General features: G+C 48.8%; 1 protein-coding gene across 2 annotated transcripts in view; it reads right to left on the bottom strand.

Moving 5' to 3' along the window:
• The window catches only part of LOC147722937 (uncharacterized), a 417,291-nt gene that overhangs the window by 195,866 nt on the left and 206,549 nt on the right, over nt 1-14,876 (bottom strand). For both annotated transcript variants that reach the window (XM_086965333.1, XM_086965332.1), the window contains exon 9: nt 8,366-8,408. In XM_086965333.1, coding sequence (XP_086821459.1) covers nt 8,366-8,408 — 43 coding nt within the window. The remainder of the gene's footprint in view (nt 1-8,365; nt 8,409-14,876) is intronic.

Here is a 14,876-nt window from a genome sequence, read left to right as displayed (position 1 = left end):
CCCGACCCGGAAGGACCTCCAGACGGAGCCGATCGGCCCGAAGGCGCCACGGGAACCGACTGAGGAGGGAGGGCCCTCATGGCCATGAGGTACCTCTCGACCTCCTCCTGCGACGCGCCGTGCCCAGGGACCCGAAGGTGTGGGGCAGGCGGCGACGCTTGCGACTCCCGCGGAGCCGCGTGGGCGGTGTCGCCCGAATCCCCGGTCGCATCGTGCGAGCGACGGGGCGGGTCGGAGGACCGATGGTGTCGCTCCGACCTCTCATGCCTCTTACCTGAGGACTTGGAACCAGACGATCGGTGTCCACTCCCGGAACGTCGATGACTCCGACCTCGCGACCTGTCCCTCGACCTCCCGTGGGACCGGGACCGGGACCTGGAGCGGCGCGGGGCCGACTGCCTCAGCTCGAGACGCTTGCGGGACCGCTCCCGCCTAGCCTTCGACGTCAGGGCCCGGCAGTCGGAGCAGGTTCGATCGTCGTGGTCGAGGCCTAAGCACTTCAGGCACCGGCGATGGGGGTCCGTGACCGACATGAGTCGGCCGCACTTCGAGCAAGGCTTGAACCCGGGCATCCCTGGCACCGATAGTCGAGAATCGACTAACTAGAGGATCAAAAAGATCAAAAAAGTTTACAGTCAAAAAGTGACTGGGGGTAGAGCTTCTTCCGGATCTGCGCTAGCTGCCGCGGAAAAAAGAAGAACTGACGTCAGCGCGCATGGGCGCCGTCTATATACTCCGATGACGTCATCACGACGCCGACGACGGACGCGGAGCCGCAGACGACGCCTACCAGCGCGCAGGGGTATTGCTATGCAAAAAATTTCCGGATCCAGTCTGACGCCTGGGGATATTCTAAGGTAAGGAATCTATCACTAACGTGTCTCTTTCAGATGCCGATAGTCGCCAGATTGACGGGGGCGGAGGAGTGACACTCCTTGACGCTGATCGTTGTTGAGATGACAACAGTGGAGGGGCCCGACGCCGGTCGTCGCCGGATTGACTAGGGGCGGAGGGTCTCTGCTCCTCTACGTCGATTGTCGCCGGGTTGACGACGGCGGAGGATCTTGAATAGACGTCGACATACCTTTTCGACGGCAAGCCCACTGTCGAGGGTTGTTTCTTCGATAAATGACCCACCTGAAGATCTTCTCTCAGCGCAGAGCCTGACGCTGAAGCAGAAGGACACGAGGACTTACTTCTAGAAGATGTTCTAGACCTCTTGGACCCCTTCCGGGTCCAGAATCGTAGTCTTTTTTTTTTTTTTTCGTAGCCCTCCTGGAAGTCTTCCAGTATGGAACCGGCAGCTAAAAAATAAACAACTGAAAATCCGCATTGAAAGTAACAGAGCACCCAATGGCAAACCAGCACCCTGCACCCGGCCGCCCTAGTGCCGCTGAGGGTGCACCTTTGGTGCTCTCTTGAACCCCCATTTGCCCTGGGCTTAAATCTAGGAGCTTTGCTACCACAACCTTGTAGCCTGCTCTTGAGCAGCCACAAACCGGAGGCCTCTATCCCCCATCGGATAACACTGGGTCTTAGCCCTCTCCACCCGGCCGCCGTAGTGCCGCTGAGGGTATAACAAGGCATCCTTGACCCTAGAATACCAACTCCCACAACAAAGTACTTATTTGTTAACTAATAACACTATTTTCTCCATAGGATAACATTTGCTGTTTTTCTGTGAAAAGTTTCTAAGTGTGGAGGTGGGAAATCCAGAAGTCTTTAACCCCTTTGGCACTGCGCAAATTTTCGCCCTGTGCGGGCTATTTAAATAGTGGGTGGGATTCGGATGTCCCCCGGCCGTCCCCCGCATACGCCCAACCATGATGCAGGACCCGGGAGCAGTCATGCGCACCGAAGGGGTTAAAACTGTAACCAAATAACAAAACGCTTTTACTTACCCGTTTACAGGCAATGTCCCAGTGCAGTATCCAGGCACACTGCACTGGGTAAGAAAAGAAATCTGTAAAGTAATCTACTTGAAGTATATGTACAATCTTTAAAAGCATTGCATTACTGGTAATTCTACTGTAATAAAACGAAAAGTATATAAAGATCTGCAATACAAACTGTTTACAAACTATATTATTACTGCAAAGTATTTATCACTTAACCGTGCCAGGCTTCCTTGGTTCTAGGAAAATAAAATTACTAAAAGAATATTTTGTATACAAAGCCAATTGGTTTGTGTTCAGTCTTTGAGTGTGTGGCAATCATTTGCTAATTGAGTGTGTAGAACAAATGCTTAACACTACCCTCTGATAAAGGCTTACTGCTCACCAACACAACCACAAATAGAGAGTAAGGGGGCTATCAACTTTTACCTCTGCCTACTGTTGGGGTTCCTCTGGCCTCTGTGCACACTATATCTCACCTCACTTTGGTATAGTATACAAGGAGACAGCTTCCTACATGTGTATCCTCTCTTATGTCCTCAGTATCACCCCTGATAGGTAACTGTGTGTGAGGTGTAATGTTGCCCTCTTATGACTGTTGTGGTAAAGCAGGTGGAGGAGTATTGGGAGGTGGTTGTGGTGATGTAAGAAGAGGTATATGTAGGGGTATGTGGGCATATCCTTTTTGGGGGAGGGAGGGCTGTATAGGATGCATAATAACGTCCTAATAAGCCAGTTGTCTTTTGGGTATTGGAGGGGGTTGCCTGTTGCAGAACAATTTTATTTGTACTGGACTGAACTTGTAATGTCTTTTGCCTTGGATCAAGCCATTCTTGCATTGTATCGAGAATTGGTTTGGGTGGTTTTTTCGGTCCGGATGTAAAGCATTTTGCTGCTGATGCCAGTTTCTGTTTTGGTGCCGGGGAGGCCGGTGCCAAAGAAGTGTGTACTTTTGGTTCAGAGGATATGCTTCGGTGAGTCTGTTCCAAGGCAGATTTTGATGTGGAGACCCCTGCTGTTGAACGTTGTTTTGGTGCTGAGACCAAGGGAGGGGCATCCAAATGGATAATTTGGTGCACATCATGGCTTTTGTTTAGTGGCGGACCGTGAGCAGGTTTTTCGGTCGGAGAAGATTTTCGGTACTTTGGACCAGGGGTCAGATGATCTTCTTAAGACTTCATGTGAAGTGGGTCTTGTTCGGAGTCAGACTCTGAGATGGAGACCTGCTTAACCACTGCTGCTGAGGCCTCCTCTTCCTCCACTTCTGACTGGCCAACGACTTCCGCTGTGTCGAATCTGCAATACATTTCTAGACACCGTGCAAGTCAGTCTTTAAGGGACTTTTTCGATCGAGAAAACCTCCAGGCATTCACAGATATCCTCTCGACCAGGTAAGAGGCACAGTTTCCAGACAAGTGTTGGTATGGGGGTATTTGGAATGAAAGTTCAGACAAAAGCAGAATGGAGTGCGTTCGATCAGCAGCGCATTTTCGGTTTGAGCTGGAAGTAGGGAAAAACGCCCAGCTGGGCATGGCATGGAGGTTACTTAAGCAAGTCTAGCGATTCGATGTGGTGGATTGTTTCTGTGTTTGAGGAAGAAAAGAACTACATGATCGAGACAAAACAGTAGAATTAATAGAACTACTGGTGAAGCAAAGGGAGAACTTGACGACTGCAAACCGGACCAGGAGAGTACATCCGAACCTATAGGTGGAAAAAATTATCTTACAATGGAGTCTATGCAAATGCACAGTATCACAGAGAGGAGGAGACACAACCTTGTGACTCGAAAACATTCTTCGAAGAAAAACAACTTGCAATCATCCAAGCCCAAAACTACATGGCGGACTTATGCACAGCATGTGTATCTACAGCCACACATGCCTCGAACATACAGGTAATTACAAGTTCCTGGGTGGTGTACGCAGATTTTTCCGACATCCTGTGGTCCTGCCAGATACGGCAGTACTGGAAACAAGTAAATGACTCCTTGACAAGTACTTGACAACCAAAACACAGTTCCCCAAAAGAATTAGTAATACACATATACCGCACTGTTTATTTAGTTTTTCACAGAATCTGATTTGAACTTGTGGCATCTGCATAAAATTGCCTGTTACTTTAGCGCTGCACTGACCTGCCTTATTCTATTCTATTCTATGTTTGGTGAAGCGCAACAGCTACCCCGGCAATGGGGCGTCCCGGCGCTGAGAGACAAACGAACACCTTACTGGGCGGGGGAAGGGGGGAGGAGTGGAGAGATACCCTAGGGGGCAGGGAAGAGAAGGGTCTTTATTGCCTTACGAAAGACAGAGAGAGAGAGTCTATGGAGCGTATACTGAGAGGCAGATTGTTCCAAAGTTTGGGACCAAGAACGCCAAAGGAGCGGCCTCCAGTACGACAGCGCTTTGTTCTGGGAACTTTCAGAAGAAGTTGGTTGGAGGAACGTAGTTCACGGCCAGGGACGTAGGGGCAGGCCAGGTTTCGTAGCAGAGGGGGGTTTCCCTGTCTGGCAATTTTAAAGATCGTAATGAGAGCTTTAAATTTGACTCGGTGTTCCACGGGCAGCCAGTGGAGTTTGCGGATGGTGGCTCTGGCTGAGCATCTACGTGGGAGACCGACTAGTATTCTAGCTGCCGCATTCTGGACTCGTTGGAACCTAGCCGTTTCTGCTTTGTTTGCTCCCAGAAGGAGGACGTTCGCATAGTCTAGGCGTGACAAGATGGTTATTTGACCAGTTACTCGGTCTCTGCTTCTCTAGCCCCACCGCAGCCGATTAGGTGCTGCCTGGGTTTCGATTTCTTTGCGCCCGCCATCTTGGGTGTGGAGCAAGCAAACGGTCTAGTGCTCGGCCCCTCCCGCCCCAGCAACTATAAAATGGCCCCCCCTCACAGGGAGCGCAACGGACGGGCGCAGCGGCGGCGCGCCAAAGGCAAGCCCGTCTGCGCCAGACCGGGCCCAGGGGCCAGTAATGCTGGTCGACAGGTCTCTTATTCTGCAACCACCCTCAGACAGCTACAAGCCACGCAGTCGCCGCCGTCCCCTGGTACAGTTAGGCGGATTAATTCCGCTGGCATTGCCTGCAGGGCACTTAGCTCCCCTGAGAGCCGCAGGTACGCTGCGGGATCTGGATTGAGTGAGACAGCTGTTTGCGTGATGTACTTGAACACACGCTCTTTGGTAAAGCACTACTTAGACATTTTCATCCTTCTTTCCACTGAAAAACCTGACATATTACTAATTACAGAAACATGGCTCACATTGACTCATCCTGACATCTTGGCGCCCCTTCCCCCAGATTACTACATCCTTCATGCTGACCACCCCTCAGGCCGCACTGGGGGTGGAGTGGCAGCCATCATACTGAAACAATTTAAATTTATCTCTTCTGCCTCTCTTGTCCTTCCCGAGGTGGACAATTTGGTCATTAGTTTAGAAACAGAGGCTGGTGCCCTTACAAATATACTCCTATATCGGCCCCCCCACCCCATGCCTTTGTTTCCCATTTGCCTGAGCGAACAGTTGGCACATCTTATGACACTTCACGCCAGAATCGCTCTCTTCGGCGATTTTAATTATTGGTTTAATGATGATAAAGCTGGCCCTCATGCCACTGAACTGTTCGAAGCTCTTACCAGTCTTAATCTCATCCAACTAGTCTCCGCGCCTACTCATATCAAGGGTCACACCCTCGACCATATCTGGACCCATGAGTTGGCATTATCCTGTCCAATCATTTCCCCTTGCATCTGGTCAGATCACCATCTAATCAAAACCACCATTACTGTTAGTGGCTGGGTCAAGGCCCCCATCCTGGCAGGTGGGTCATCACTTAAATGGAGCTCCTACGACTCCCAAGGTTTTCTTGCTGCCCTGGCCAAAACTCGTCCTACCACCGACATTGATGCTAATATCGAGGCAATGGAAGGTGACATTTGCAACTGGCTCAAGATGGCCAGTGACGAGTTTGCCCCTCACTAAATTTCCACGCACTAGACATAGTAACTCACATAGATGGTTCTCTGGCGCCCTCAAAGAACAGAAATTGAAGCTGCGTCAGCTAGAATGGATCTGTAGACACAACTACTCCGAATCCGATAGACTGCTCTTTGTGGCAGCCCGCAAAGACTATAAAGGTGCAATCTCTTAGTCTAAATCCACACATTTCCGATAGAATTCTCTCTGCTCTTAATAAACCTAAAGAAATCTTCAGAATCATGAATGAGCTCACAACGGACGATAGAACCCTTTTCACCCAGGTTCCAACCCAAGAGACCTGTGATGCTCTGAATTCTTTTTTTATCAAAAAAATAGTCAATATCAAGAACTCCACCCCCCCCCCCCTCATCTCCGCGGGGTTTTTGGACACTTCCCCATCAACCATCAGGCCTTCACTCAGTTCCCTATCCTTAACCCTAATTCCCTGGCGGCCCGTGTTAAATCAGGGTCCCCTAAAGATTGTTGCCCTCCCTCTGTCCTTCGGGACGTCTGTCTTACTTTACCGGATTGTATTCTGCCCTTGTTAAATGCTTCCCTCAATACCGGTACGGTCCCCATCTGCTTCAAGGAGGCCATCCTAGTGCCCCTGGTGAAGAAACCAGGTGCGGATCCTGTCGATCCCGCCAAATACCGTCCTATCTCCCTCCTCCCCTACCTGTTCAAGCTCCTCGAGGCTCACGTCGCCCAATGCCTCTCAAATTTCATCGAGAGCTCCTGCTATCTCGAACCTAATCAAGCCGGCTTCCGGCCTGCCCATTCCACCGAGGCCGTTATTTTGGCAGTATTGGACACTCTGAGGAGGAACGCCGACAAAGGGTCACCTCAGGCACTCGTGCTACTGGATTTGTCGGCTGCTTTCGACATGGTGGACCATAACATCCTTCTCCACCGTGTCGGACAGGCCGGCATCCAGGGCCCTGTCCTCAATTGGATCGAGTCCTTCCTCGCTGGTAAAACACAAGCTGTTCGACTGGGCTCTTTCACGGCTGCTAGGGTATCCACAACATGTGGGGTCCCTCAGGGCTCCTCCCTTTCCCCCCTCCTTTTTAATTTATACCTCCGGCCATTGATTCATTCGCTCAAGAGGTGGGACATCACAGTGTTCAAATATGCTGATGATTTGCAGATCATCTTCCCTCTTGACTCTCCTCATGCCTCTAAAAACTTTCAAGCTGTAATGACCCATATTCAGCTGTGGATGAACTACAACCAATTAAAATTAAATCCATGGAAAACGGAGCTCATCCTTCCTGGTAATAGTCCAGCATTCTGGGGTCCCCAGTTTTGGCCCAAGGAGTTGGGCTCCCCCCCTGCCCCGGCAAGCTCTGTGAAGAGCTTGGGGGTGGTTATTGATGCGGAGCTCTCCCTCAAGGCCCAAGTAGGGGCCGTGATCTCCTCTAGCATGTTCCAACTGCGTAAAATCCGCAAAATAGTCCATCTACTTGTACATGCGGCATTGGTCCAGGTCGTAATTTCCTTGGTATTATCCCGCCTTGATTTTTCTAACTCCCTATATCATGGACTCCCACAGTCACTGCTCCGCCGTCTCCTAATTGTACAAAATCAGGCTGCCAGACTTATTTACAAAACTCCAAAATGGCAATCAGCGAAACCACTATTGCGTAAACTGCACTGGTTTTCCAGTTGAGCAGAGGGCGGCCTTTAAGATCGGCTGCCTGACTTTCAAAGCTCTCCATTGTTCCAGTCCTGTTTTTCTCAAAACATTGATCACGCAGCACCGTCCGGTGCGCAACCTTCGTTCGGCTCACCTTCATCTGCTGGTCGCCCCTACAGCAAAACTCAAAGTTTGGCGGCCGCAGGTTTGCCCACGTGGCCCCTAAATTATGGAATCCTTTCCTCTTGTCAGTCAAGTCCAGCCCCTCCCTGCTGAATTTCAGGAAACTTTTGAAAACCCGGCTCTTCACTCAAACTGGTTAGTCCGCCCCCCGGAATCTATGCACTCTTTCTCTCAGCGCCAGGAAACTTATGGTGTCAGTGCGCTCTATAAATATCGGTTAAGATAAAGGGGATAATGGGATACTCAAAGCAATGCTCTGGTAGTCGACAAACGCCGCAAATACAGTATTGATATGATTTGTTGAGGGGGGGGGTGCATAGGAGACACCAGACCTGGAAAAGGGACATGGAATGTTGTATGATGGCTGAAGAGCAGGTCAACAAAGGCAGGGAATGCCCTAAGAAATGGGAAAAATAATGTGAAGCCTGGTAAGCGTTTATAGAATGCACTTAACTGCGTAGCAGGTTCTTAGTATAGGAATCGACCAGAGCGGAAGGGGGTGAGATGCCGTACTTCAATAACTGCACACCTACTATATAACATGAAACCTATATGCCTCAGTTTCACTACTGAGCAATTTATAAAAATTGAACTGTCAAGCAAAGATAGATTTATTAATTGCATGTGTGTGACAAATAACTTTTACACCAATTATATAATCAAATGTACTCACATGGGCTCTGAAGGATTAATTTCTAATGAGGGCTGCTCAGACGCTAAAAAAAAAATCCATTTTGTGAGAAGCATTAGGACAAATTCTTTAGTCAATTAAATACAATGTTGGCAACCTAAAGTAGACATTAAAACCTATAGGTATCCATTTAACTACACCTTCTCACTACACAAACAAACAAATAAATATCTAGACAGAACAGGAAAATATTCAGTATGAATAAGGAAAATGTTACTTACCCAGTAAGCATCTGTTCTTAGCATGTAGAGCTGTAGATTCACATATTCCTGCCATCTGGTATTGGGACTGGATGTTTGCAAGTTGTTTTTGTTCGATGAAGTCTTTCCAGCCACGAGGTAGGTGACTCCTTTTGGTGAAGCACGGGCATCGACTCCATTGTTAGATTGTTTTCCCGCAAAGGGTGAGAAATGGAGTTAGAAAGTGTAGAATCGAGATGTCTACGAGTCTGAATGTAAAATAAGAACTACAACCACTACAGGAAACCAGGGAGGTAGGTGGGCACATGTGAATATACAGCTCTACATGCCAAGCACAGATGCTTACTGAATAAGTAAATTTTTTCGTTCCAGGCATGTGAGCTGTAGAGAACATGCTTTGCATAGACTATATAGCAGTAATCTCCCAAAGTTGTGGCTAACCTGTAGTGGCGGGAGTGGTTTGAAAAAGTGTTTTAAGTCCTGCTTGGCCTGTTGTCTTGAGGACACATCTACACTAGTGTTTGGTGAATGTGTGTGGTGTAGACCATGTTGCTGCCTCACAAATGTCAGCTATGGGGATATTTCCCAAGAAGGCCATTGTAGCCCCTACTTTGCAAATGGAATGTGTTCTAGGGGGTACTAACAAATGTCGCAATACATTTTATAATCCATCTAGCAATACCAGATTTAGAAATAGGAATGCCTTTGTGAGGTTAAGAGACAAAGCAAAAAAAATTGCTTTGTTTTCCTGAAGTCTTTGGTTCTTTCCATGTAGTAAAGTAGAGCTCATCGAACATCCAGTGTATGTAGAGCCAGTTCAGCTACAGAATCAGGTTGAGGAAAGAAGACCGGTAACAACTGATTGGTTAATATGAAAAACAGAAACTATAGGGAGATATTTAGGATTAGTACGAAGTACCACTATTATTGTGAAGCTGAAAGTAAGGCTCTTGTAGAGTTAATGCCTGAAGTACACAAACTCCTTAGTGAAGTGAACGCTATAAGAAAAGAGATTTTCCATGACAAGAATTGCAACTGACATTTGTGCATGGGTTCAAAGGTGGACCCATTAGCCTTGTAAGAAATATATTTAGGTTCCACTCTGGAGCAGGGGGAATTCTTGGAGGTATTACTCTTTTTAATCCTTCAATGAAGGCTTAAATCACTGGCACTCTGAATAGGAATAAATGTTGTATGTTTTGCAAATATCCAGCCACTGCTGCTAGATGTTAAGCTAATGGATGTATATGCTAATCCACATGGCTGTAAATGCAAGATAACAAATGACGTTTTGGGGGAGGAGCCAAGATGGCCGACAGGACGGACGTGTAGGCTCCCAGCTCCGCGAGCCTCCTACTCCCGCACCGATATCCTGCCACTGATCCTGAATTATTGATGCGGCGCCACGACCGCATGCACGCGCTGGTTACAACCGCGTTCCTCCGAGGCTTCTATCAGCCGTGTGGACGGAGATACGGGCGTGTGAGCCATTTGCCAGTGCACCCCCAGGACCCAGCTCTGATGGCCGCCGAGGGATGCGGATGTGCCGGGCAGACGACTACTGGCAGCGCCGCTGCGTGCAGCAGAGTTACCGCCGGCGGGGAGAGACGGTGAGGTCATTTTCTGAACCCTTGGCTCCCCGGACCTGGATGCGGTGGGCACTGGTGAGATGGTACCCCCACCCCCCCTCGTACTGTATTGCGGTGCAACTGGAGGGCTGACTCGGCTCAGGCGGGCGGGACCGCCTGCGTCGGAAGCTGCCTCTGGACTAGCGACGAGGGGTCGCTTACAGATTGTTCCTTTGCCCTGCTGGCCGCCCCCCTGCCGGCGCCCCTGCCTGATGTGTCCCGATTTCTGATCGCCCCTCTCTCCCATTGTCACCGGATTGCCGATGTAAAGATGGCGGTCTCTGAGGAAGGAGAGATGGCTGCTTCTCTGTCCCCTGGACATTCTATCGCGCCTGCTCTAACTCACTCCTGTAAACCGGAGATGCGGACCCAACAGCCGTCTTGTGTGGGATTACAGCGGGCCCCCACCTGTATGGAGATCCTTGCAGCTATCATGGATCTCAGATCTACGTGTCGGCAAATTATTAAGGACTTGTGCCGCAAAATGGACGAGGCGATTCTAGCGCCGAGACACCGGTGGCGCTCTGATTCTTTGCTGCCTACAATTGTCTTTGGCCCGGATACTATGTTGCAGCAGGCACCTGCATTGTCGCCGGCGATTTCTGGCAACAGCGCTATTGGCTTGCCCACCGACATGGATGTTGCTACAATGTCGCTCTCCACTCCGCACTCCGAGGTTCAGCCTCCACCATCATCGCTCCTGTTTGGATCGCAGACTCCCTGGCTGCCCTGCTTCTTTACAGCTCTTGCCTCTGAAGCCTCCTCCTTTCCCCAGTCGGTGGTACTTTCTCCTGTTAGGGCTGGGAAGCCAGCCTCTTTTGCCAATCGACTCTTTGTGGACTGGGGACACTCGTCTCTTCCTTCCATGCTTTCTCTATGTTGGAGACGGCCATCTTGTCCCTTTGTTCTGCCATCGGACTGTTTCCTGCAGTCGCCATTTTTGGGAGGCTTGCAACGCTCGGGCCAGGGGTGATGGATCCTTGCTCTGGTCTTGCTTCCATGGCTGACGGATATCGGGACTCTCAAACTACTTTGGGACTTTTGATTGTTATTTTGTCTTGCCCTACATAGGGCTGTGATTGATGGGCACAGCTGCTGATTCCTGTTCAGGAGATGGGGGGTTTAGTGTGCGGGCGGTCCTGGGGCAAGTGGAGAAGGGGGGGTCCCTACTATGCTTTCTTACTTAGCTGGCTGCGCTCTGGACTGTATTGTTCTTAATGTACTGGGTGGCCGCACGCTTGTTATAATTGCTCGCTTCGGGCTACAGCTGGACTGATCACTTGTGGGTTGTGGTGTCTGGGTTGGGGGTAGGGTGTGGGCTGGGAGCCCGGGTTACAGTGTTTCTGGCCCTCCCCCGGGCTTTCTTCTCCGGGGGGTTGTCTTCCCCCCGTCTTTCCCTTATGTGGGTACTCTTGGGGCGACAGGCACGTTAGTAGGGGGGGGTGGGCCATAGCCTCTTCGACGTGCAGGGTGGGGGGGTGGGGCTTTATTCTTTTCTCTTTTCGTTTCTATGGCCTTCTTTTATCTTTATTCTTATTTCTCTTTTTCTTCCTATGTCTCTTGGGTCAGACGGGAGGTTGGGTTTGGTTCTTTAGGAAACGTCTATTTTCTCTGTGTTTTGCGTCTACGTCCTTACCATTTGGTTCATTGACTCTATGATATAGATACCGATTCTCATGCATAGTCATTGAATGATTACAGAACTTGCTCTTCCTTCCCTTTTTCCACTATCGATTGAGGGCGCATATCCTGTCGCGAATCTGGACATGTAATGACTGCCTTTTTATACGTCATTGGATCCTTTATTTCTGCTATATGATGCTCCCTTCTATATCCTGTCATATCGTAGGCAAGCTAGATGTAATTCCCGATTTATACACTGAATGGGCGGGCGCTATTTGGGAAGGCATCTACCTCTGTGATTATATATCCCTATTGTAAATGTTTACGCCAGTATTTTAATAGAGATGAATCACTGTTGAACATCCTTCATGTTGTTCGCCCACTCAGCTACCCTGTCTGACTTTAGGATGATCCGTCAAAATTATAAAATGAAACCCTCGTTATCCTTTTCCTTGGGCTCCTTGCAAATCCTTCGTTGTGTTCTTGTTCATATCTGCTGCAACGCAAGGTACCTCGGGATAACTGTATATTGTCATAGCGGCCGGCCCGCAGTGGTTGTAGGCTGACGCTGTGTATTATGTTTTCGGAAAATAAAGGTTTTCAAAAAAAAAAAAAAAAAAAAAACAAATGACGTTTTGTACAAAAGCATCAAGTGGATTGATATGGTGGTTACAATAAACAAACTGTTTCCGTTTAGCAGCATAACATGCTCGAGTAGAAAACAAGTTACTTACCTGTAGCTTTGGTTCCCCAGTATTGGAAACTTTCATAGATTCCCATGCTTTTGTATCATTCCCCGTCGTCGGAATGGGAGTCTCGGTAATAAAAAATACCATAGTAGTAGGTACAAAAGAGAAAGGAAAGGCCTAGGCCTCACTCACTTTTGTAGCATATCAGCCTCTTTTTGTAAAAGAGACCAAATTTTAGGCATCAGCCAATCAGAAGAGCCTCACCCCTGGAACCTTCCTGAAGGAACCTCAGAGCCTCAGATTTTCGTAGCCGTTGTGTGCTAGACACCATACTTGAAGGCTGAGCTTTCCCCGGGGAGGTGGGTGGGCGCATGGGAATCTATGAAAGTTACCAATACTGGGGAACCAAAGTTACAGGTAAGTAACTTGTTTTCTTGCCCCAGTATTGGAACTTTCATAGATTCCCATGCTTTTGTATCAGAATAGCAAGCAGTAAACCATCATAAACACATTTTGTAAATAAGTACCTTCTAACATTAAAAATGAAATCACAAAATGTGTTACCAATGGAATGTGGGATAGAAAGGAAAGCTCACCAATCACTTGAAGAGGTTCCTCAAGACAGCCTGGCCCACCGCCGCCTCATCCTGCTGCAATGACTAAGCAGTAATGCTTAGTGAAAGTGTGCACGCTGCTCCAGGTAGCAGCCCTGCAAATGTCCTTTATATGTACCCCCGCAAAGAGGGCTGTTGAGGATGCCACTGATCTTGTTGAGTGAGCACGGATCCTGCCCACCAGAGGTTTTCCTGCTATGTTGTGGCAATGCAGAATAGCACTCGAAATCAATCTTGAGATCCCCTGTTTGGACAGAGGGAGACCTTGGCTTGGACCACCAAAGGCAATGAACAATTGCGAAGTCTTTCTAAATTCCTTGGTACGGTCTAAGTAGAATTTTAGACATCGTTTTAAATCCAGAGTGTGCAATGTCTTCTCCGCTGGAGTGACTGGGTTTGGAATAAATGTCTTTAGAATTACTGGTTCATTTAAGTGAAAGTCTGTAGGAACTTTAGGAATGAATCTTGGGTTCGTCCGCAAGATGACCGTGTTCCTTTTGAACTGTAAAAACGGCTCTTGGATAGTAAGGGCCTGCAACTCCCCAACTCGCCTAGCCGAGGTCAGGGCTAAGAGTAGAGCCAATTTCCATGACAAGTATTTCAAGTCTGAGCGGTGAATCGGCTCAAATGGTTCCTTCATCAGTTGAGCCAGGACCAAGTTTAAATGCCAAGTTGGAGGAGGTCTCACTGGAAGATAGACCCTGAACAGGCCTTTGAGGAATAGCTTGACAATTCTTGAAGACCATAATGAAGGACCAGAGTCAGATGTCCTGAATCTTGAAATTGCCGCCAAATGGACATTGATCGTAGAATGGGTCAGATTAGACTTTGCTAGCGAAAGTAGATAAGGCAGGAGTTGATGAGGTTTCGAAGTAAAAGGATCAACCTTTTCCTTTTTACACCAAATACAAAACCTTTTCCATTTCAATCTGTATGTCTTGTTTGTTGAAGGTGCTCTTGCCTGGGAAAGGATGTCCTTGATCTCCTTGGAAAGAGGGACATTCATGAATTCTCGCTGGTCAGGAGCCATGCAGTCAGGTGTAATGATTTGGGGTCTGGATGCCAAACCTGTCCTCCGGACATGGTAGAAGATCCGGAACCTCCTCCAGCAGCAATGGAGGAACTAGCGACAGCAGATGTAGTTCTGTGTACCAAAACTGTCTCGGCCATGCTGGGGCTATTAGGATTATTTTGCATGGTTCCGTTTTCATCTTCCTGATGAGGCGTGGAATCAGGGGAATTGGTGGAAACGCATAAAGAAACCTCCCCGTCCAGGCTATCGACAGGGCATTGCCCAATGAGCCTTGATTCGTGGAACCTGCTGGCGTATGACCGGCATTTCTTGTTGGTTGGCGTTGCAAATAGGTCCACCTCCGGTGTGCCCTATGTCTGAAATAGTAGATCCAGAACCTGCTGTTTTAGTTCCCACTCGTGACTGACTGAGGATAACCTGCTCAGTCTGTCGGCGCCTTCGTTCAGCACTCCTGGTAAGTGCTCCGCCTTTAGTGAAATTCTCTGAAGAATTGACCATTCCCATATCTGTTGAGCTTCTCGCGACAAGGAGTGATCTCGTTCCTCCTTCTTTGTTCACATAATGCATAGCTGTGGTGTTGTCCGTCCTGATGAGCACTTGTGAACCCTGGAGTCACGGAAGAAAGGCTTGAAGAGCTAGCCTGATCGCCCTCAGCTCCAACAGATTGATATGCAGTTTTTGCTCACGAGGAGACCAATGGCCGCTG

The sequence above is a fragment of the Lissotriton vulgaris genome, chromosome 4_1 (genome assembly GCF_964263255.1).
Source record: "Lissotriton vulgaris chromosome 4_1, aLisVul1.2, whole genome shotgun sequence".
Classification (NCBI taxonomy): Eukaryota; Metazoa; Chordata; class Amphibia; order Caudata; family Salamandridae; genus Lissotriton; species Lissotriton vulgaris.
Note: the sequence above shows the minus strand (reverse complement) of the source record. Positions and strands in the feature narration are given on the sequence as shown.